The sequence below is a fragment of the Gracilinanus agilis genome, chromosome 5, assembly GCF_016433145.1.
Source record: "Gracilinanus agilis isolate LMUSP501 chromosome 5, AgileGrace, whole genome shotgun sequence".
Classification (NCBI taxonomy): Eukaryota; Metazoa; Chordata; class Mammalia; order Didelphimorphia; family Didelphidae; genus Gracilinanus; species Gracilinanus agilis.
In genome coordinates, this window is record NC_058134.1 from 189584894 (window position 1) to 189610855 (window position 25962).

At 35.0% G+C, this 25962-nt stretch overlaps 1 protein-coding gene across 1 annotated transcript in view; it reads left to right on the top strand.

The window, feature by feature from the left end:
• The window catches only part of PLCZ1 (phospholipase C zeta 1), an 83407-nt gene that overhangs the window by 38067 nt on the left and 19378 nt on the right, over positions 1-25962 (top strand). Inside the window, exons 5-9 of the mRNA XM_044679072.1 lie at positions 156-305; positions 3189-3428; positions 9086-9242; positions 20929-21045; positions 22638-22807. Of these exons, the coding sequence (XP_044535007.1) occupies positions 156-305; positions 3189-3428; positions 9086-9242; positions 20929-21045; positions 22638-22807 (834 nt within the window). The remainder of the gene's footprint in view (positions 1-155; positions 306-3188; positions 3429-9085; positions 9243-20928; positions 21046-22637; positions 22808-25962) is intronic.

A 25962-nucleotide genomic window follows, 5' to 3' on the forward strand; every position in this document is an offset into this window, starting at 1 on the left:
TTGATCAAACCCACCAGAAAATCTCTTGTTCTCTTGTCCAAGGTACTAAACTTTTTTTTAATGTATGAAAAAACTCCCAAAGTATTTAGATGATTATTTTCAATAAAATCAATTTATCTTTTTGGTGACTAATCTTAATCATGATCTTTTTTTAGGCATCTGAATACCCAGTAGTACTCTCTTTAGAAAATCACTGCTCCCCTCAGCAACAAGAAATAATGGCAAATAATATGCAAAGTATTCTTGGGGATGCACTGCTTTCTGATGTACTTGAAAATTTTCCAAATGAATTACCTTCACCTGAGGTAACTGTAGCATAGGTTAATATAGTTTTATAAACATAAGAATGTTTCCATTCTCTCTCTATCTAATCCTTCTTTCACATAGCTGCCCAAAGTGAGACGTTTAAGATGCCAGCCATTCAGGTTTTTGAGTTAAGCTGTTGCAATGATTTGACTATTTTACAATTTTTAAATTTTAACTGTGATCCTAACCTTATACTGAGTAAATCATTTATTCTAAATTTTCAGTTCAAATGTCAATTAAAGATACATTAAAAATGCTTACCTTATGTCTTAGAATTAATATTAAATATTAGTTCCAAAGTAGTAGACAGGGTAGGCAATTGGGGTTAAGTGACTTACCCAGTAGGGCTTGTTTTATTTTTGTTTTTCATCTTTTATGCTAAACACAATTCCTTGCACTTAGAAAGTGCTGAACAAATGCTTATTGACTGATAAATGAACTATTCTTTCTCATAGTTACCTCATTTGTAAAATGGGGATAATAATACCTTTGGACTTAAATCACAGGCTGATTGAGAAGATAAAAATGTTAAGTGTATTGTGTTAAAGTGCTTTGTAACTATAAATGTCATGCAATTCTAAGTTAATCATAACTAACTATAAATTAATTATTTTAATTAATTATCAATAATGTTCACCTCAACAAAAGTTTGAGATAAATTCTATGAAATTCCAACCATGCACCACTTTTTAGTAATTATATAGCATCCTTAAACAGACACCAAGCTTATCTCTTAGAGATCCAGAAATTTATTAGTAAATTTAATATCTCATTTTTCCTGGATATTCTTCACTTTTATTTTACAAGTTATATTTGGTGCTGATTATATCTATAATGGGCAAACATTTTCACAACTTTTCCTCCATTCCAACTTGTGGATAATTATTCATTTAATTTGATTAAATCAAACATTTTTTGACACCTGCCATTTTGAAAACATTACAGTGAGGTCCTTTAATGGATACAAAGATCTTCAAAGAAAGTATAATCTCTGTCTTGAAAGAGAAAATAAAAAAAAATATAGCACAAGTTTGAGACTTCTCTGCCCAAGTACCTTCAGTAGATCCTGATGTTATAATAAAACTCTTTTGCTTAGCATTTAAAAATATTCAGAACCTTGTCCCACACCATCTTTCCAGCTTTATATCACATTAATTCCTTTGATGCATTCTATTATCTAACCATAATGTCTTACTTGCTGTTCCTCAAACTCTACATTCCCTCCATCATCTTGATAACCTTTTCATGTCCTTCAGAACCTGAAATGCAGTGACTCCACCTTTACTGCTTAGAAATCTTTCCCTCTTTAAAATTTCAGTTTAGGTGCTGTCCCTTATTAGAAATCTTTCCTGATCCCACTAATTGCCGATGTTTGTTACTTCTTTAAATCATCTTGTATTTGCTTTTCTGAGAACATGTTGAATTCTTCCTGTCCTCCAGTAAAATGTAAGCTCTTTGAGGGCAGGAATTGATTTTTCTTTTCTTATGTCTCCAGTAGCTAGCACAATGCTTTACTGTATAATTTCATTATGTAATACTTGCTATACTTATTCATTACATTAAAAGCAATGAATAAATGCTTCTTGGGAATGAAATTGATTTTATAAAACCATAATAATCTATATAATAAAATAAAGGCAAAAGAAGAGTGGACAACATGTATTTTTCTGAGATCACCTGTGTCTTGGCTTCCTTGAAGGCAAACTGTTAGCTATCAAGTCAAGGAAACTTTTCATTCTAAGATCTTAGATCAAGTCAATAAAAAGTGTTCAAAATTTCTGAAAAATAAATGCTATTAGAATTCACTGGAACCAGAAACTGAATCTAGAATGGGAAGAGTGGTGTAATTGAGGAACTTTCTTGAAGGAATTGATAATTTAGATTTATATTAAGGTTGCTTAGGATTTGGATAGGTGGACATGGATATAAAGCATTCTAGGTAAAGTAGGGACCACAAGCAAATCTGGAGAAGTAAGAAAACATGGGATGTGAATGAGAATCCAAATTGAATAGCAAATAGGATACTTGTGTAAGAGTAAAAGGAAATATAGATCAAAATGGGGCCAGTACACCTAGGATTTTCAATGGCAAGTTGAGAAATTTGAATTTCTTGTAGTAGGCAATGAGAAATCACTGAAGATCATTGAACAGGGAGCTGCCAAGAATCAATAAATGAATAAATGAATCATTAAGGCTCTGCTTTAAAAGATTAATTTTAGTAATGGTACCTAGGATGTTACAGATTAGAGTCTGAAGAGACAAGAAGAATGTGGATGAATTCAGAGGCTACTTTAATAGTATATATAAGACATATTAAGGGCTTGTACTGGGGGCATATAATTGATTTGAGAAACAGTAAGGTGGAATAATCAATAGGATTTGACAAATGACTGGATATATAAAAAAGAGAAAAGAAGGAAACAAAAGTGACAAATTTTGAGCCTAAGGGATTATTAGATTAGCATCATTAATGAGAAAGGGAAAAAAGAATGAGCAAACAACTAGGTGTTATATATTATCCTATCTCACTCCTATTTATAAACTTTAAAAGAATATTGTTATTGCCCTCATTTTCTCATTATCATCTGACTCAGCCATTTCTAGCAGCTAAGATTCTATCCTACTCTATGGAAACGATTCTCTCAAAAATTCCCAATGATGATTTAACTGCTAAATTCAACAAAAATGGAATTTGTTATATATATTAAAGTGTAATGTTTATACTCTTAGGCTGTATCAGCCATCATTATTTATGTCTATATATTATAAATGTTCATTATCATAGTTAATCAAATATATTATGAGGCACTTTTCAATTCATATAATTGTGAAGAATTAGTAAAAATGAATTATTGTACCTACCATTCAACTTATATCCATAGGCATTGAAATTCAAAATACTAGTAAAAAATAAGAAAATTGGAACAATAGAGGAGACAATTGAAAGAATAGGCACTAACAAACAAGGCCGGATAGTAGAATGTGAAGAAGAGGAAGATGAGGATGAGTCTGAAGAAAAAGACAGTGCTACTACACCCATACTTAAAGAGAACAAAGAAAAAGATCTAGAAGAAAAAAAATCTATAATAAGCAATTTCATTTCTTATTCTAAGAAAAAAAAGGTAAGAAACTTCTAAAAAATTAGCAATGAAAAGAAGATTTTTTTCCCCTTACTATTCCTTTAATTATGTGTTGCTTTCAAACAAGAGTTTTAGAGGCAGCTACATGGTGTAACGGATAGAGGGCTTGACCTGTAGTGAGGAAGATCTCATTTTAAATACTTTCACAGATATGAGCTTTGTGACCTGGACAAATTATTTATTCTTTTCCTCAGTTTTTTTAATTTGCTTTTAAATTTTAGATTAAATTTATCTCAAGGTTGTTGTGAAGAAAAAATAAGTAAAGTACTTTCTTTGCAAATTTTAAAGCACTGTCTAAATGCAAGCTATTACAATTTTGAAAAAAAAAATTGTCCTATCGTAGAACCTGAGTACAATGTTTAAGTTTTATTTTGAATTAGTTTTTAAAATTAAAATTTATTTATTTGTTAAATTAAAAGAACTAATCAACTTTCTCCTTCCTTCCCCCTCATTAGGGAAAAAGAGTCTTGTGTGTATATAATTTGTGTGTCTTATTTATTTCTGTTTCTCAGTTCTTTCTCTGGAGGTGGACATACACAAGTCATTCTTCAAACAATATTTTTGTTGCTGTATACAATGTTCTCTTGGTTCTGCTTATTTCACTCTTCATAATTTCATGTAGGTCTTCCCATGTTTTTCCAAATTTAATCTGTTGTCCTGTCTTACAGTGTAGTAGTAGTATTCCATTATAATTATATGCCACAATTTGTTTAGCCAGTCCTTATTTGATGGACACCCCTTTAATTTCCAGTTCTTTGGCACTCCAAAGAGAGCTGGTATAAATATTTAGAATATATATGCTCTTTTTGTCTTTTTTCTCCAAGTTATGGGTCATATAAATGCACTACCATGTATGTCAAAGTTATATAAAGACATATCTCATAAATAAATTAGACATAATAGGAAAAATTGTTCTGGTTTCTACTGCAACTAGAACAAGAACTAAATAAGAGCAGAGACAAGGCTGAAATTGTGCTCTTCTTGTGATGTTCTCAAACTCTTCCCTAAAATAGAGTTCCATTTTAAAAAATGTTGATGGATAATAGACAGGAAATTAATCTTGGAGCCAAAAAGGTCCTTCAAGTCACACCTCTGACTTATAGTAGCTATGTGACCTTGGTCAAGTCATTTAAGGTGCTCTAGGCAACTCTAAGACTATATGTTGCAGAGAAGGTTCTCATATGAATTAGAGGGAGTTACCTTATCTGACAGGTCCCTATCCACTGAAATCACAGGTCTAGATCCAATCTCTCATTTTCCTATGGTGTCAAATGGCTGTCAGTAATAGGATACTGGAATATCAGAAAAATTAAAATTGTAGGTCACCTAAAAAATCTAGAGGATAAAGCCAATGTGAGGAGGCAGTAACATGCTACCAATTTAACTTTAAGGACGGGGACACTTTTTCCTTTGTATCTCCATTGCCCAACATAGATCCTGACTCATAGAAGTCTTCATGCTTGTTGACTGAGGGGAGGGGAGTAGAGGGGAGGAGAGATCAGGAGAGATATGGAGAGATCTCAAGTCATTGGGCAGACCCTCTATGGAGGATTTGAGAGAAATTGCTCAGAGCCATGTAGGATCAAAAGGTGGGGTGGATTGTGAACTGTATCATTTATTGGAGAAGACCAAGGATCCAGTGAGAAAGAAAAAACCTACCTAGCCTGTTATTGATATTCTTAGGTGTTAGAGCCAGTGCTTGTGAGATAGAGCTTCATGATCTGGGGGGATGACTATGACAAGTCTGCTTCTCTGATAGGCTTCCACTAAATAATTTTCCCTTTTCTATTATTTACTGGTAAAATTATGCACTTCCTGCCCCCCCCCCCCAATTTCAGGGCAGATTTCATTACCCAGGTATAGTTAGCAATGAATAATTGAACCACAGATATTTAGGAGAGCTGAATGATTTTCATCTAACTAGGTGATTTGGAAGATGTTCACATCTGACAAAATGCCCTTATATTTCTTCTTCTATACCCTGTATGAATCAGTCTTCCTCTTTCATAGGCCCATTTCGCTTCAGTTCTCTCAGCACCTGGACTATTCCACCTTATCCTTTGCAAATTTCCCTGCATCCTTAGACTTATTAATTCCTGATGTCCTTCATTCAAATGACTTCCTTTGCTTCAGTTAAGAAATGTAGCAACAACAGAAAGGCAGGAGAAAAACATATGATCAACCATGTGGTTCAATAGGAATATGATTGGGGTTTTGATGTTAAAAGATCACTCTACTGCAAATATGAATAACATGGAAATAGGTTTTGAACAAGGATATATGTAGAATCCAGTGGAATTGCCTGTCAGCTCCGTGAGGGGGAAGGGGAGATTGGGGGAGGGAATCATGAATCATGTAACTATGGAAAAGTATTCTAAGAAAATGTAGCAACATATTCATACTTTACATCTCATGATATCACAAAATGAGAACTTTGATGCATGCATGCATGTTTATTTGTATATATATATATATGTACATATATATATACACATTTATATGTATTTTGTGAAAGCTTCCTCTTTTCCCAATTGCATACTTCATTAGAAAGAGAAACTCCATTTAAAATCACCCTAGACAATATAAAATATTTAGGAATCTATATACCAAGACAAACACAGGAATTATATGAATGCAACTACAAAACACTTCACACAATTAAAACTGGATCTAAATAATTGGAAAAACATTGATGGCTCATGGGTAGGATGAGCTAATATAATAAAAATTATAATCCTACCCAATTGTGCTCTTCAGATCACCTCAGCATTATATCTCATCCTATACAGATAGTAATAATAATTACCTCCCAACTATACTGTGAGGGTTTTAAAATATTGTGGCCAGGGAAACTGCATCCCCCAGCATGCCCCAGGGGTCCCTCCCCCTAACTTCCTGGCATGGGATTGGTCTTGAATGGACCAATCCCGTGCAAGGGAGGGGGACATGCCCCCTACTTCTGGGTGCGGGATTGGTCTTTATAAGGACCAATCCCTCACCAAGGAGGGAACTTTGAATCTGAGAGGATTCAAGATTTAGCGAGGTTAGTCTATTTTAGGCAGGAGAAATTCCTGGGTTTGTGGCTTTTTTTCATTTTTTATTTATTTATTTTTTTAATTAAAGTTTGTCAGATCTAAGATAAAGAGTTTGGGTTTTCCTTTATTCAACCCTAATATACAACTACCTATCCATCCTCTCCTCCTTAGTCTCCTTTGCAGAACTTCATCTAGGTCATGCCCACTAATTCTGGTGGTCCCACAGGGCTCTGTTCTGTGCTCTTTTTTTTCTTCTTCTTTACTATTTCACTTGATGATCTCATCAACTCCCCTAGATTAAATAATAATCTCTATGCCAATGTTTTTTTTTTTTAATCAAATTTACTTATCCAATTCTAACCTCTACTATTCTCCCATCTCCTACAGCCTATTAGATATTTCAACTTAGTGGCTCCATATATATCTTAAATTTAACATGACCATAAGTAAACTTATTTTTCCTCCTAAACTCAGCCCCATTTCAAATTTTCTTGTTACTGGCCAGGGTACCTCCATCTTCCTAGTCCACCAGGATCCCGATTTATTAGTCTTCATCCTCACTCTCACTCACCCTCTCTCCCTGTCCCATATCCATTCTGTTGCCAATGCCTTTTGATTTTACCTTTGTAATATCTCTTGAATATGTATCCTTCTTTCTGTCACCAGTCTGGTTCCATTTTTTAATCTAGAGGATTTGGAGAATGAGTTAATCTTCTCATTCTCAGACTATTCTAATAGATTATCTGTTGGTTTTCCTGCCACAAATTTATCCCCTCTCCAGTCCACCCTCCATTTAGCCACTAAACTAATTTTCCTCAAGTGCAGACCGGACTCTTCCCCTCTGCTCCCCACCTCAGTGAAGTCCTCTTGCTCTCCCCATCACCTCCAGAAGCAAATATTAAATCCTTTGCTTGTCATTCAAAGTCCTTCATAAACTAGGTCCCTCCCTTCTAGTCTCTCTTCTCTTCTTTTCTTTTCTTTTTACCCCTTATCTTCTGTTTTTGGATCAATTCTAAAACAGAAGAGTGGCAAAGGCTAGGTATTTGTGATGAAGTGACTTGTCTAGGGTCACATAGCACGGAACTATCTGAGGTCATATTTGAACCCAGGTCCTCCTGACTCCAAGCCTGGCACTCTACCTAACTGTACTACTTAGCTGCACCCTAGTTTTCTTATCCTTTACAACTTCTCTTTCCCCAGCTACTCTGTGATCCAGTGACCAACCCCTTTATCTGTTCCTCAAAAAAGACATTCCATTCCCTTGACTCTGGGCATTTCCACTGGCTGTCTCTCAGGCACGGAATGTCCTCTTTTCTCCTCTCCTACTCATGGCTTCCCAGCTAAAAACCTAGTCAAACTCCCACCACTCTCTTTTATTGTGGATGATTTCTTATTTATCCTGTTAGTAGTTTATCCTGTTTGCATGTTGTCTCCCCCAATAGACCATAAGCTCTTGGAGGGCAAGGAATGTCTTGTCTTTCTTTGTGTCCCAGTGCCTGAAACGGAGTAGGCTTTTAATAAATAGTTATTGATGGTAATGATGACGAGGAAATTGAACCCTTGAAAACTTAAATGATTTGTTTATGATCACACAACCAATAAATATCAGAAGCAGACTCAAACCCAGGCATGATAATCTGTCCGCTGAAACTTGTGCCATGTGGCACAGATTCAACCTGTAGGGAAATAAAAAGAAAATGACTCTAGTGGTTACTCTCCTGGGAATCATGCTGGTGACCCACCTGGGGACACAGAAGCAGAAAGAATTGTCAGCAGTTTCTTTTAGAGCCAGAGAAGTACTTCCTCCATATACCCTGACTTTTCTCTTATTAAGATAGCTTAAATATGCATAAAGTACTTTCCTTGCAAGAATCTTGTGGGGTAAGTTGAGCAAGTGTTATTTTACTCATCTGAGAAATCAGAAACAGGTTCCCAGAGTTTAAGTGTCTGACATATTAATGATGGCACAACTGCCATTCGTCAGAGGCAAGATTCAAACCCAGGTCTTGAGTTCAATTCCATTTTGCCACTGTTCAAGGAGAGAGCTTTGGGACGGACCAGCATCCTTAATGTCCAAAATGCTGAACTATAAGTCCCCCCCCTTTTTTTTTTCAAAAAAAGAGAAAGGTTTCAGTTGTTCGCAATATTATATGAGGTTTAAGATACCTAGTAATGACTGGACATAAAGGAAATCACAGGCCTTCTTATTCCAAGTTCTGTTCTTTTTTCTAATGTGTACCAGGGTGCTGGCTACTGTTTTTATATCCACAAAATGTTACAGGCCCACAGGATAAATGAAAAGAAAATTCATATGCTTGATGAAGAGTAACAGAACTCATTGGGAAAAAATGGAAATATTTAGTATCTTTGTATAACATTTATTTTATCTATTATGATGTATTATGTGATGTGCAGTTGTGCTATTTTCACAATTTATATTTGCAAAAGAAATATATTGACTAGATTAAAATGATTCTCTATATGGTAATTTTGCCAATAACATACTAAGATCACATGATTGAAAGTATAGTTCTTTGATTTGGAAAATATTTTTCTTTGAAAGAACTTATAAAACATTGAAAAATAATTATGTTCTATTTATAGATTAGGAAGGTGAAATTATCTTTGGAGCTGTCAGATCTTGTCATTTACACCAAAGCTGAGAAATTTAGGGGCTTTCATCATGCCCAAATTAATCAGAAATTCAATGAGAATAATTCTATTGGGGAGTTGCGTGCAAGAAAACTTTCAAAACAGAAAGGTAATTTCTTTTATTTAGCCATATTGTGTTTATATTCTATATTTATTCATAATATTTACTTATTGAAAATCTAGTTTTCACCATTAAATAACTAAGGGTGGCCTCTCTACATATACATTTATATAAATATATTTGAAATGTATGTTCATAATTTCATGGAAAACTTTTATATTTTTTAATAAAGTAAATTCTAAAAATGTGCTTTGAGTTAGGCTGAAAGTTTTGTTTGGCAGGCCTGACAGGCATAAATATTGGTTTTATATTTTTTTAATTAATAGCATTAAAGCAAATAAGTAAACAAGTATTTTAATAATAATATTTATCTAGTATATTAGTTTAAGCTTTTCTTTGAAAATACTTTTATATTTCACTTTATTTTATCTCTATAATTATGCTATTCTATATCATACTATATAATTACTATACTACTACTACAACAAATAAATATATATTCCTTACTTTGTGCCAGGCATTGTGCTATGTGCATTACAATTATTTTCTCATTTAATTCTCACAAAACGTTGGGAGGTGGATGCCATTATTATCCCCATTTAGAGTTCAGGAAACAGAGGCAAAAAGAAGTTAGGTGACTTGCCCAGAGACACTGACTTAGTTTCAGGGCAGATTTGAACTCCAGACGCTTTGCTCTATTATGCTGCCAGCTGCCCAAAGTTTAATAGATAACTCAGGAATTATTAACTCAGTTTTCCCCCCCTTTAAAATGGGGGAGAATGAAGAATGAAGGGATTGAATAATTTGCCTCATTTTACACATTTCAGATCAAGGTTCCTTTCTTCATACCATGTTGTCTATTTTCCCCTTCAGTATTTCCTTTTTAGTACCATTATATGTTACCAGCTTGAAAGAGGAAGACAACCCTTTCTGCCCTATCTGCTCTCTCCCCTACCCAATTCCTTCCCCTTTAGATATTCCACTGCAATCCTGCTTATTTTAAATCTACTTTAAGTATATTGCTAATTCATTTAAAACTGGTAGTCTTAGAGGATGCTGGCAGACAGTTTTCTTAAGTGCTTTCCCACCTACTTAGAAAATGATAAGAGTGGGAGGATAGGTACTCAAGCTGTTCATCATGCTTCATGATAAAAGGAATAAGTGACCGAGTTGGAATTTATTTATATAATAACTATGAAGGGGAAACATTTTGCCATTCTGATTTTGTGAATAAAGAGCTAGAAAATCAAGTTGTCTGCCCACAATTAGGGATATTTCTCTTGTTTCTGTTTTCACTATTCTATTAAATCTATTCTTTCCAAAAATTACCATTGACCTCCTAATTGCTAAGTCCACTGGCTTTACCCACCTTATCATATTTATTGCATTTGGCACTGCTGACATCCTTGTTTATTGCATACTTTCTTCTCCTTTTGGTTCTGAAATTATTCTCTTCCAATTCTACTCTTTGACCTTTCTTTATCTCCTTTTCCTATTTATTACCTTCTCCTTTCCCTCTAAATGTGAATTTCTCAAAGCTCTGTCCTTGTCTCTCATATTTATATGCTCTCTTCTTTGAATTTCATACATTACATAGGCTACAAATGACACTCCTATGACACCTAAATCTATATAATTACTCCAAAATCTATACAGCCATTCCTGACCTTCCTCTTGAGCTCCAGTTCTCCAGTTCTAGGTGCTTACTAGACCTGGATGTTTCACCAAATCCTCAGTATATCTAATAATTTGCTCCTACTAGTTCCACTTTATCAAATCCAGTTCAAGACCTCACCTCTTACCTAGACACTTTATAGTAATGAGATCCTGACTACAATTTCCCTGCCTCCATCTACTCTCTCATTTTTTTCCAAATCATTCTTCACACCACTGTGAATATAATCTTTCAAATACAGCAGTCCACATTAGATGTGTCTTTAGAATTTCATTCTTTTTTAAAATTCAGAAATTTTGTTTTCCCAATTACATGCAATAAAAATTTTCAATATATGTTTTCTGAAGTTATAAGATCCAAATTGTCTCCCTTCCTCCCCTCTTCCCTTTAGGAGATGGTAAGCAATTTGATCTGGATTATACATGCATTATCATGCAAAACATACTTCCATTGTTGTAAGAGAATACTCATATAAAACCAAAACCCCCAAATAAAAACACAAATAGCCTAATGTGAAAGATAGTATGCTTCAATCTTCATCTGACTCCCACAGTTCTTTCTCTGGAGGTAGATAGCATTCTTTGTCATAAGTCCTGGATCATTGTATTGCTGAGTATAGCTAAGTCACAGTTGATCATGTGTAAAGTGTTCTCCTGGTTCTACTTATTTTGCTCTGCATCAGTTCATGTAGATCTTTCCAGCTTTTTCTGAAATTATCCTGCTTATCATTTCTTACAGCACAGTAATATTCCATCACCAACATATATACCACAATTTGTTCAGCCATTCCCCAACTGATGGACATTCCCTCAATTTCCAATTATTTGCCACCACAAAAAAAGCTGCTGTAAATATTTTTGTACAAGTAAGTCCTTTATCCTTTTTTATATTTTTGGTATATAGAACCAGTTGTTACAGGATCAAAGAGTATGCACAGTTTTATAGCCCTTTCGGCATAGTTCCAAATTATCCTCCAGAATGGCCAGATCAGTTTACAATTCCACCAACATAGCATCAGTGTCCCAATTTTGCCACATCCCTTCCAACATAAAATTTCATTCTTGAGACTTTCTTATCAATCCTCGAACAACCTCTGAGTAGCATTTTAGTCAATGAAATACTTCTTTTCCTTTGAACTTGCTTTTCTAACATATATGTATCAGACTGTCTTTGGTTTCCTTTTCCTCCATTGCAAATTGTAGGAAGGAGTAGTCATTTCTTCCCAAGGCACACTCCAGAAACCAATATCTCCAAATTGACAATACTCAGATTTCTTGGTCTTCTAAAGAATGCCATTTTTCCTTAAGATAAATGAAGAAGTTATTACTTGATGTGCTTTTTTTTGAGGATAGAGTTTCAAGAATAGAGGAGGAAGAGGGAGAATGAAAGAGATGTAGACAGAGAGAGACAGAGACAGAAGAATCGATAAAGAGATAGAAATGGATACAGAAAGAGAAAAGAGAGAAATGAAGAGTTACAGAAACAGAGCTAGAAAGAGATTGACAAAGGGAGATAAAGGTAAAGAAAGAAAGACAGAGAAAAGAGAGGTAAGAGAGTAAAGATAGTTACACAAAGATATAGAGAAAGAGAAAGAGAACAGAGAGAGGTATATAGAAAGTGATAGAGAGAAAAGAGAGATATCTAGGAAAAGATAGAGACAGTGCACTCTGTGCCTTCATTATTGTGATTTTTTTTTTAAATTTTTTTTTTCTTTTAAACCCTTGTACTTCGGTGTATTGTCTCATAGGTGGAAGATTGGTAAGGGTGGGCAATGGGGGTCAAGTGACTTGCCCAGGGTCACACAGCTGGGAAGTGGCTGAGGCCGGGTTTGAACCTAGGACCTTCTGTCTCTAGGCCTGACTCTCACTCCACTGAGCTACCCAGCTGCCCCCCATTATTGTGATTTTTATGAAAGAATTGTTTTTTCTCCCCTGGTTGGAGGAAAAATAATTCTTATTATTTGAATTTATGTGACTAAATAACTTTCCTAAAAAGTTTCAAATAGAAAAGGAATAAAAAAAATAGCACATACTGAACTCAACTTCTCTTTCTTGAGACATCTCCTTGGTTACTACTTTCACTAAATTTTTTTTTGTCTTTATTTAACAGTGCATAGGATAAAAGATTTAGCACAAAAAAGGGAATTGAGAGGTCATTTAGTCCATCCTCCTCTTTTTGCAGATAAGGAAAACAAAACCCAGAGAATTTAAGAAATTTACTTAGAGTGACAAAGGTAACAAATGGCAGAATTGGGATTCAATCCCAGCTTTTCTGGTGCATTCTTTCTATCACAATGCCTCTATGTTGTTTATCTCCAATAACATATAAGTGCCTTGAGGTACTGGGACTGTTTCATTTTTTCCCCTTTATCTCTAGTGCCTACATACTGGCTGGCATGTAGATATAACTCAACAATTAAGTTTCCCATGAATTAAAATGGTTTCCATAATTTTTATCTTAGCAACCAGTTCTTTTAGTGAACATCAGATCTAAAATTGAATTTCTCTTTCTTCATTTCCTTACCTTTGTAGGTTTTGCTGACTTTTTTTGAGGATATTGTCAGTTCTTTGTAGAATTTTCTACTTTATTTTTTGCAAAAGAAAAGAACACATAAGTTGTAATAATCTTCACAGTGTTTCCTTTTGCTCATCATAACAATACGAAGCAAGCAACTCATGAAATGAGGTCATTTGAGGGCAGTATAGAGTGAACTCTATCATCTCTTATACTTACTTATGGGGAAATTTGTGAGCCATCTTTTCATTTAACTGCAATTTTCTTAAATTTTTTATTGTTTTATTTCATTTGTAATAATAATGCTAAGAGTAACATCATTTAGTGTACTCTGGGGCCTATTACATTTTATCCATGATCACTCGAGAAACTGATCCAATAATTCACAAAGGAATAACAAGATGAAGATTTGTATTGCACAGATTATGTCTTGCAATTTTGGATGAGGATTCCATTGAATAAACCCATCAGTTCATATATCATATACAGGTGTTGCGCATGGATAGTAAATTGCACTCAGAAATTAGTATGTGGAGAAGAGTGGATTCAATAGGTCTTATGAAACTAGATTGTCTACTCAGTAGTTCCAAACTATTTATGATGCAAAAACAAAAAGAGCAAGAAATTTCCCAGTTATGCTATATGTCTGAGTTCAATTCTGGATTGGAGGTAAATTAGAAGGAAAATAGATGAAGGTCCTTTGTCCACATTTCACCATCTCTTAGAAGTGGATCCTCTTATAAATCACTGATTTTGTGTAAATCAGCAGTTTCACATGAGAAAGAAAAGATAGTCTATGTAAAAACTTATGTAGCCTAATGAACTTATTGAAGGATATTTTTGTAGTCATATGGGCCCTTGCAACATCTGGAAATTGAGGTGGGGCAAAGATCTTTAGGGCTTAAACTGATTTTCTAGCCATCTGGACTGGTACCTGATGAACCAGATCAACTGCATAGTGTGACAGAAGTCCAGATGGCTCATAGACATGGCAACATCAAAGATGGCTTAAAGCTTTCCGTTAATAGATAAGAAAGATTCCATCTCTAACATATGTTGGTGATGTTTCACCAGTTGTTTTTGCTTCCCAAAATACATAGGTAATGATTAGGGGGATAACAAAGTGTTAGCTGCTCTCTTTGCTCCAAAATCTACACTTTGGGAACATTCACTATTGTACTTAGTTGATAGCACAAAAGAGAAATGGAAAGATGAGAGAGGCAGAATTATCCCATAGCTAACTTTGCAAATTTATTTGGCCTTGTCTCATGACTTTAGATAACGCCCCCCTCAAACTCCCTGAAAGCTTGGGTTTACTCTTCCATGTAGATGGCCAAAGCTCCTTAGATTGGGTCTTCAAATCTCACAGTAAGCAAGGTTAGCTAAATAGATGTGCTATTAAGTTTTTTCATAGACTGAAATTCTTATTTAACTTTCTAAAGTTAGTCTTTTTACTAAAGAATGTCATGGTTATAACAAATAACTTATTATTCACTTGAGACTTTTTTAGTATATTATATATGTAACATATATAATATATATTTGAAATAGATCAGAAAACAATTACTAAGCATTAGAATACTTCCAAACTTACCACCATAATTTCCAAAATTAAGGGCAACTCAGAAGGCCACATGCAATTATAATTATGATGTTTCATATTACCAGTGAGGATATGCATTCATGAAGGGACTGAAAAAATTCTTCAGCGAAATAATGTGGGTTTATTTGTGGTTAGGAAAGCACTACATGACACATATCGACAGAGACAGTTGGACAAAACAAGGGTTTTAATTGCACCCATATATTGTTACCAGGTCCCAGACAGAGACCCCAAGTACACTAGCATCCAAAAGGGGCACCTAAGATGGTGAAGGTCATTGAGCTTATGTTATATAGTTATATCTCCACATATCTAGATCTACTGAAGCAACTGCAGATTTTTAATCAGAGAAGAGATGTAGAGAGACAGAATCAAAAGCAATGGTGTCCTGAGGCTAGCTTATTTTGGCTTTGTAGAGTCCATTGTTAAATTTTAAATGCAAATTTTTATCTCAGAAACTTGCAAACATAAAAATTGGTTTGATTTATTTTTTTGATTATCTACATTTAAGAAAGTAATAGAGAAAATATTTATAATGCAGATGAAACTTTCACTTATTTATTTATTTTTAAGTTTTTTTTTCTTTATTATTTTTTTCTTTAGAATATTTTCCCATGTTACATGATTCATGTTCTTTCTCTCTCCCCAACCTCCCTTCCCTGCTCTGGTAGCTGACACGCAATTCCACTAGGTTTACATGTATCATTGATCAAGACCTATTTTCATATTATTGATAGTTGCACTAGGGTGATTGTTTAGTGCCTACATCCCCAATAATACCCCCATCAACTCATGTGTTCAAGCAGTTGTTTTTCTTCTGTTTTTCTACTCCCACAATTCTTCCTCTGAATGTGGCTAGTTTTCTTTCTCATAAATCCCTCAGAATTGTCCTGGATCATTGCATTGCTGCTAGAAGAGAAGTCCATTATATTCGATTGTGCCACAGTATACCCGTCTCTGTGTACAATGTTCTTCTGGCTCTGCTCTTTTTGCTCTGCATTAATTTCTAGAGGTCATTCCAGTTCACATGGAATTCCTCCAGTTCCTCCAGTTATTCCTTTGAGCACAATAGTATTCCATCACCAACAGATTACCAGAATTTGTTCAGCCATTCCCAGATTAAACTTTTAGAAAGTTGGTTAAATATTTACTAGTACATCCCTGGTCATAAGTATTTTAAAAATTGACATGTAGGAGAAGGATTAGACTTTTAGAAGGTAGCTGTCAAAATACTGCCCCAAATGGTTGGCTCAGCCCTGAACATAGACCTATAAATACCAGATACATCTCTCATTATCTTTCATCTAGGCGGAAGATTATAAAAATCTTCTAATTGATCTTTTCCCTTCCAGCCTCTCCTTTATCTAGTCTACCCTCCAACTGGCTGCCAAAATAATCTTCCTAAAGCACAAGTCATACTATGTAATTTCCTTGCTCAAGAAACTCCTTTTGGCAATGCTCACTATACTGGAAAGCCTGTATTGTCTTCAGTAGAATTTAAGCTCTCTGAGCTTAAATTTTATTTTGTTTCTGCCCTTGTACTTATCATACACTGTGTGTGTATACATGTGTATTATACATGAGGAAATAAATCCTCCATGAAATTGAGTGGAATTAGTGAAATATCTTCATTAATTTGTGTAAGGTACTTCAAAGTAATTTGAATTTGTATTTTGGATTCTTTATACGTTATTGATAGCTTGTTCCTTTGGAGAATCCCTTTCTAATGTTCCTTGATGGCTTCTCTTTTGTCTGCTCCATATAGATTTCTTTCAGGTGTTAAATTTTCATCAGTGTTTGTAGAAAAGTTTTATTCTTACCATTGTCTTTCCTTTTCATTCTAGATGTATTTTTCCCACCTAAAACTTGTTTTTGTACAATTGAATTCATGTCCCCCCCCATAATTTTCTGTATTTTGTTGAATATACAAACATTTTTCTTATAATTGTGATAGATATAGAATGTTTTATGGTGAATTTTTATGTAGAGCACCCAATAAATTTGATACTAATTATGATATTAATTAGTACCATGTAGTTTTTGGTGAATAAATTCTTTTCCATAAAATTTAGGGATAATAATAGTTAATACTAATATAGCAATTTACCTGTATTTTACCATTTAATCTCCACAATTCTCTTAAGATAGCTGCTGTTATTACTACATTTTATTGATAAGGAAACTGAATCTAAGAAAGAATGTTCCTTGTTCAGGGTCACATAGTGAATATGTTTGAAACAGGATTTAAATTTAGTTCTTCTTGACTTTGGAATTTAGTACTCTCTCCACTATACTTGTCTGGCTTTGTCAAACACAAATATGTTTTTAATTTAAATTTTGTTACACCAACTTTGTTCCTAAGAATTTTTATTATTATTTTCAAACCCTTACTTTCTGTCTTAGTAACAATGCTAAGACAGAAGGGCACGGGATCCAATTCCTCCTGACTCCAGGCATGGCTCTCTAACCATTTAAGAATTATTTTTTTGGTTTGGTATCCTTTATCAGATCATTCTCCAAATTATTGATTTGTAGTATAATTTTCCTCCTTTTTCCTAATTCCATTTGATGCTCATTGGTTCATTCATTCTTCTATATAAATTTCATGTTTAAAAAGAAGCAGTATGGGTAGTGCAGAAGTGTTCCATGCCTGAGGGTACTTTGATGGTAGTGGGAGTAGAGGAAGGGGAGGTCAATCACTCCTCAATGCCAGCCAGATCAGATTAAAATGTAATTAGGAAAATATTTGGCAAGCAAAAATATAATAAAACATAAATAGTGTCAGTATGTGATTTTCTAAGGTAATATGTGGTCTGCAAGTATCCTTATATACAATTTAGTGGCCCTTTTTTCTCTTTGAGTCTGACACTTGTGTAGTTGACAGAGACAGCTTTGAAGCCAGGAAAACTTGGGTGCAAGTTGTTGCTTGCTGATTAGGTGACTGGACAAATCCCTTCACCTCTCAATGTTTTAATCAATTCTCTAAAACTATAGAAAGTTGTAGAGGGGATATCTATCTCCCTGACTTTGTAGGAGTTTCCTGACATCAGAGTGCCTTAGACTAAGGAAGTCACAGATTTGATTTCTACCCTTTATAAATTAATCAATTATTACTTTGATTGGCATTGCATTATATTTAGAAATCAATTTGAATAACAATAATTTCTTATTCTATTGTCTTGACCTACACTTGGAATGAAAATAGCAGTAGAAACATACTTTATGTATATATTGAGCATTAGGGTTTCTTCAGTTCTTTCCTCATAAGAACTCTATGAAGCAGGTTGTGTAAATGTGTTTTTTTTAGGAAAAAGGGGAAAAGAAGTGTTTAAGTGGCTCACTCATCATGCAAACTGATATATCTGAGGTCAAGTTTAAACCCATGTTTCCTGATTTCAAGACTAACATTCTACACATTATGTAGAGAGCTCTTCAATTATTTAATTCTTCCTTTATTTCGATAGTTGTTCCATGGTAGGTTAGGGTTACTTGTTTAAATTACATTTTTCATTATTATTACTTTCTGGTTTTTGATAGTGATATTTAGAAATGCTGATTATTTCTGTGTATTCATCTTATATGCTTCTATTCTGCTAAAAGGGGACCTTTCTTAGAGGCAGCTAGGTGGCTTAATGGAGAGAGATCCAAGCCTGGTGATGGGAGGTCCTAGGGTTGAATGTGACCTCATACACTTCCTAGCTGTGTGACCCTTAGCCAGTCACTGAGTCTCCATTTCTATCCCTTACTGCTTTCTGCCTTAGAACCTATACATTGTGTTGAGTCTAGGATGGAAGGCAAAGGTTTAAAAAGATTTTTTTTCTATTGTTGACACTGTCTTTGTGACCTTGAGCAAATTTTATCCTTTGGGGCCTCAGTTCCATCATCTTTAAAACAAGGTGTTAAAAGTGATGGCCTCTAAATAGCCCCTCTAACTCTACTTCTAAGATCCTTTGTAGTACTTCTGGACAAGACAATGAAAAGATGGTGCAATGGAAAGGCCACTGAGTCTGGAGTCAGAGAGCCTGGGTTCCAATCCCAGCTTTACCACCTCCTATCTCTGTGACCTTAGACAACTCAACAAATATTTAAAAAACTTACAACAAATATATATATATATGTATATATATATAACAAGAAACTACCTGGCATTAAATTTTCAGAGACAAAATGAAAACAATTTCTGCTTTCTAGGAGCCTGAATTCTATTAGGATATGCAAGTAAGTAAATTCATATGTAAATACTAGGTGCTTTGGGGAAGGAGAAGGTGCTAATAACTGAATATTAAAATGACTTTTTTAATGGAAGTGATCTAGAAACAAGTCAAGGATTCTAAGTTGCAGAAGGTGAGGAGACAAATCATTTCAGGAACTGAGGACAACTTCTGCAGAAACATAGTAGTCGGAGATGAAACATGGAGTTGAGGAAATAGCAAGTGGTCTAGTTAGGATGGAAGGTAGATTAAGGCAAAAGTGACTTTATAGCTCTACAGCCCATTTTTAAAAAATCTATAAAATGAGGGAGTTGGACTAGATTACCATCCTAATCCCACTCTGTATGCCTTGGTGAACTGAGTCTGTTCTCTCTTTTTTCTCTCTTTATACCCTCTTGATGCTCTTATCAAATCTCATGGATTTTGCTGTCACTTCTATTTACATAGCTCTGAGAGTTATGTAGCCAATACCCACCTCTCCCAAATTCTATACTCCTGAATCTTCAACACCTGGCTAACATTTTTACTTGGATTTCATGTAGGTTTCTCAAAATCAACGTGTTCAAAGCAATAATCATCTTTCTCTTAAAATCCATTTTTTTCTTAACTTCTCTATTTCTGTTGAGAGCCCAAGAGTTTTTGTCATCACCTGGTTTCACAGTCCCTAGGCTTAATTCCAGTTCTGAGAATAGTAACCTAATCAACACTACCATTCTGGTAAAAGTATAAACCAATCAAGCTGCCTTTTTACTCCAATCAGCATTTCTTCTGACTTCCCTGCCCAAAACACTTATCCCTGGTTACCACTCCTTTATATGTACGATTTTTCCCTTTAGAATGCAAGCTCCTTGAAGACAGAGGTTGTCTTGCTTGCTGGTATTTGTATCCCCAGTGCTAAGTCCAGTGCCTAGCACATAGTAAACAATAAGTATTTTTTCTATTTATTTGTGCATTGATTCTTTAATTAATTTTAATTGTTTCTGCAGGCTCATTTTTTCTAAATATTGCCTTTGATATCACGTTGCCTTTGAGCAGAAATTTTATAACTGCTTATTTATTTCCTTGTTTTTTGGGGACATTTCTTAAAGCAAGTAAGAAATTCTCCTTGTGAGAAGGTGTCTAATATTTCTCCATTACTTGTAATGATATCTCTTGGTTTCATATAATTTTTATCATGCTAAGGAAATTATTTTAAGTCTTAAACTAAAAAATAAATTATACCCCCCCACATAAATTGGTATATTTTACTAAAGAATTTTGGGTTAACTCTTGCTTATAGATGTGATTTTACTAAGTTGATTCCTTATAATCTCATAATTTAGATTTAAAGACAATTTGATATAATAAAAAGAGTGCTGGGCCCAACTTTGAAATTTTAGTTCTTTTATTTATAAAACCCTTTACCTTTGCTAAAATACTGAATTTCTCTTATTCTTTCTTTTCTTCTCTATGAAATGGGAATAACCATTTGCTCTGTCTGCTTCACAGGGTTATTATAAGGAATTCTTTCAAAACTATAGTGCACTATACAAATTCAAGGCATAATTGTTTTCATTGTACCTACTTTTACTAATATGATATGTTGGAATTATCAAGAATATTAAAAGATTTATTTTAGAAGAAAAAGATTAATAATATGGCTTCTTACAAACGAGATAATTAAGAACTACTTGTTTAACTTATTTCAAATGAAGAAATAATTCACAATGTTCCAATAATGCTTGTTTTTAGCTCGTGAATTTATCTCGCATACCAACAGTTTCATTACGAGAATATATCCAAAGGCAACCAGAACGGATTCTTCTAATTACATTCCTCAAGAATTTTGGAATGTAGGATGTCAGATGGGTATGTTGAGCAGATGCTTCTTAACTTATGAAATGAAGAAAACTGTATTTTAATCATATTTTCAGTAATTCACTACATGTTGATTCCCTTTTTCCCTTTTTTCAGAATAGTAATATACTTGACATCTCATAATGTTGACCGAGTCTGAGTAGGAATATTTTTTGAAAATCATGTGCTCCAAAAACGTGAAGTAATTCTTAGATTAAAATAGAGATGAGGGAACCTTTAAGCAGTTAGAGTATGAGTGTAAAAGATATTGAGGGGTAAGGCACAGAAATGTTAAAGGTTCAAAGAGATCAAAAGACAATGAAGATAAAGTTGGCTCACTTCCCACCTTGTTCTACACCCAGCCTTGGTCATAGGTCTATTGTTTCTTTACTTCTAAATGCACTATTTGGGGCTTCTCTTAACATCATGGGGGTTTATTTTTCTGTGAAAAGTTCTCAAAAGTTATTTCTCTCATCAAATGAGATAGGGAAAGGTACTAACCCATTGATTTTATTGGTCAAGGGAACTTACTAGTGAGGAAACTGTCTATCTGTGGTCAACACCAGCTCTGCAAATTATAGGTTTAGAGAGTTGCCTAGAGTATTGAGAGATTCACTCAGTCAACAAATATTTAGTAAATGCTTATTATGTACAAGACACTGGGGTTACAAGAAAGACAGAAAACCCTTCTGTCCTTTCATCTCAAGAAGCTCATATTCTAATGGAAGAGAGAGCATGTAAATAAACAAGTACATGGAAGATATACACACAGTAGATCCAAAGTTATTGCAGAGAAGGCACTAGGAGTGTGTGGTGGTGGCGGGGGAATTGGCCTGGGAAAGGGCTCCTGAAGAATATAAAGTTAGATTTAAATCTTGAGGAGAGCCAGGGAAGCTAAGAGGCAGAGGTGAGGAGGGAGTTCCTTCTGGACATGTTTGAAGGTATCAGGGAGGATCCAGTAGATAGGAATTGAACCTGTCTCTTAGTTTGGAGAATGCAGTAACTTTTTCACTGCCAGGGCTGAGAAAAAAGCACAACCACCAGGATTTTTAGCAATTTAGTCCTATTTGCAAAGCAGTCTATCTGAGTCTTGTCTGAACGACTGTTATACTGAAAGCGGAACTCATCTGTCCTTCTTGTCAAGCTCTCCTAGTTCCCTAGTTTATCAATTAGAAGCAATCTCATTTCTCAGAAATTCATAATTCTGACATTACTTTTACCTCTTCAAGAGTTGAGGAATATCAGAAGAAATTAATCAATGAAACCCTAGTGATTATTTTTCTCTGTTGTTTCCTTTCTTTTCTTTCCTTTCTTTTCTTATCCATTTCTCTCCTGCAATATGTTTTGAATATGATTTAAAAGAATGAAGTTTTCTGTGATTTGGATCATTATTTATCTTAATCATTAATCCCTCCAACTCAGGTTCACAAACATGATGTCAGCTTCTGGATAACTGACAAAAGGAGAATATACAAACAAAACAGAATACTATTCCAATGTTATATATGCTTTAAAAATGTAGTTTTAAATGGATTAATTCTTTGGATGTTTCTTAAATGCAGCTTTCATTTCCTCAAATCATGACAATGAATTTTTTTTCACAGTGGCCTTAAATTTCCAAACCCCCGGAGTGCCTATGGATCTGTACAATGGAAAATTTCTAGATAATGGTGGCTGTGGATATCTTTTAAAACCAGAAATCCTAAGAAATCCAAAATTAAACTTCTCTCCAAGTGAATTTAAACATTATAATCCAACTATACTTTCAATAAGGGTATGTTTAATGGCAATTTTCTGAATATTGGCCCATGTTTCTATTGTTAATAATTGCTAAATACTTACATGGCATTTTAGCTTGCAGAGAGTTTTTCAAACATTATTTCACTTGAGCTTCATAACTACACTGTGAAACAAACATTACAGGTAATATTAGTTCCATTTTACACATGGAGAAATTGGAATAGAAGAGGTGGAGGTTAAGTGATTTGCCTAGGGTTAGGAGGTAGGATTTGAAGCTAAGTTTTCTATGTCCAAATCCAGCACTTTATCTTCAATGTCAATGTGAAAAAAAAAAGAAAAAAAAGAAGAGATTTCAAAATAAAAAAGACAATCAAGATTGTGGTAATTCTATCCAGATATAAACAATTTTTTAAACTCATCTTCCATCTTAGAACCAATACTATGTATCTATTCCAAGGCAGATGAGTAGTAAGGGTTATGCAATTAGAGTTATGTGACTGACTCAAGGTCACATACCTAGGATATGTCTGAGGTCAGATTTGAATCTAGGATTCCCTATATCCAGGCGAGACTCTTTATTGACTGAACCACCTAGCTGCCCCCAAATGTAAACATCTTAACGCTATGAAGATTCATAATAAGCTAGTGTAACATTAAGGACCCAGCTGGACCCAAGAGACTGGGGCATTATAACCACTCCTTTTCCCCCAAACACCATTTACTCTAGACCAGTGATTTGCAAAGTGGGCGCTACCACCCCCTGGTGGGTGCTGCAGCAATCCAGGGGAGCGGTGATGGCCATGGGTGCATTTATCTTTCCTATTAATTGCTATTAAAATTAGAAAAAATTAATTTCCAGGGGTGATAAGTAATATTTTTTTCTGGAAAGGGGGCAGTAGGCCAAAAAAGTTTGGGAACCACTGCTCTAGACCAATGAGATAAAAACCAACTAGTTTCATCCTTGAGGGAGTCTGGCCTTTAATGTCAGGTGTTAGACTACCCCTTTTCTATTCTTTGACTAATTAAACACTCACCCCAATATCCGAGGGACAAATTGCTTAATGATTAGGTTTTGCTTCGTGTCTTCTTAAAGAATGGTGTAAGAATATAATTAATTTAAATCAAATATTTCCTAAACACAAAATATATTCTGAAAGTAAAAAAAAAGGCTCTTAGGATACAAAAACAGTAAAAACTTAAACAAGATTTAGTAACCCAAGTTATAACTACTGTTACAATGTCTTGGAAGATTGATATTTAAACCTCAATAGAACATAAAGTAGACTTAAGGTTTGATGAATAAATTATTACTATATTTCACTTTGACTCTGCATTGTCCAAACATTTGCTAGTCAGAGACTTTTGGCAAAATGATCCTATCCTCTTATTGGTGGCCATCTCCAAGGGTTGGACTAGATGTCGGGGACTTTTGCCTGAGTGTCCTCACTCAACTCTGACCAAAAGGACCCAGGATCTCTAGACCTTTCTAAATTGCAAGATTGTCTCCAACCCCAAAAATCCATCTTGTAGGGTGGATATTTATTCATCTAAGATGAGGAAGGAACAAACACAAAAAAGGCAGCTTAAAATCCAGGCTCAAAATGATCTCAGTGGGACATCTACTCAGTCACCTAGTAGTCAGGTTGGTGGATAGGGCAAACTATTGCTCTTCCCAAACCCTGAATAGACCTGATAAAATCCAAAACCAGAAAGGAAGATGCTACTAAGGTTGAGGTTACTGTCTTAAATATCTACTGAGTCATCATCTCTTTCTGTTCAATGGCCAATAAGAGGACTGACTCATCATCTCAAAGTCTAAGTCCCATTATCACTAATTCAAGCTAATGTACTTGGTGGAAAGGATAAATATAGATGTGTTACATAACTACCTGAAGGATTCACCTACTTTGTGAGACCAGGCCAGGATTGCCTGGCCACAATACTAGTTAGCCAGGCTAAGGAAGACTACATGGCAATGAGATGGTTATGTAGAGATTTGGGGTGATGATTTTGGATGGCCTTCATTATTCTTCTCGCATAAGAGTAGGAGACATCTTGACCCACCTCATGTGTCTAGAATTCAGGGTTTACAACACAGGAATGGTGGAAGAGAAACCGTTGCTGCCAGGAAGCACAGAAAGCCCTGCCCATGATATGATAGATAGTATGGGGACATCATGAATTTGTGGGGCCGTGGACAGTGGGAACAGATGGGGAGGATGTTGGTGAGACAGTCCTTCCCTTTCATGGTAAAGTGGAAGAAACCGTGATGATGGAGTTAGAGGACTTATGTTCAAATCTCATCTGTGTGATTTTAGGCAAGTCACTTTGGGGTTCAGCTTCTTCATCTGTAAAATTGGGGTGTTATACTTGGTAGCCTCTCAAATCCCTTCTAGTTATGGATATATACTCTAATAATCTTTGAGACTTTAGCTGTGATGGTATGGTAGTGGTGGCAGAGAGGGAGTGAAAAGTTCCCTAAAATCAATTTGGCAATTGGGTGATGAATTGGAGAGGTGAGAGATTTGAGTGAGACCAATGGAAAATGATAACAATAGTCCAGGTGAGAGGTGATGAGGGTCTACCCTAATGTGGCTGTGTGAGCTGAGAGAAGGATACATTTAATATATGTGAGTGTACTTGATTTCAGGGTTTGAAGTATTTTAAAAGATGGACAGAGCCCCCAAATGTGGCAAGAGTAAGATTTCCAGAAAGGTAATGATAATGCAGGTATAGCCTCCTTCTAGGTGTCTGATGGGGAACTGCTTTTTGTGTTAAAATTTCTTCCTATACAAGAGGCCAAGCTGACGCTGGCACCTAGCCTCCAGAGCTGCAATGCTCCCTGAGTCCCTGGTGCTAACTGACAGAACAGAGACTTTTCCTATATGGAATTTCATTGAGCTCAATAGTTTTTCTCACTAGTCCAGGGGATGATGGTTGATGTTTGTAGCTTCCTTTTTAGGAAGGTAGCTGGGGAAGAAACTGGGCAAGACAGGCACTTACTGATCCTCAAACTACTGGAGATGTGACTTCTCTGGGGAAAAGACTGTCTCCTTTCATATTTGGAAAAGAGAGAGAACTGGGATAATAAGCTATGACACTGTGAAAGGCTATGTCAACATTGCTGTTTCAACCAGCAACTTGCAAAAAAGATAGAATGAGGTGAGCAAAAGGGTAGATTGTAGTCAC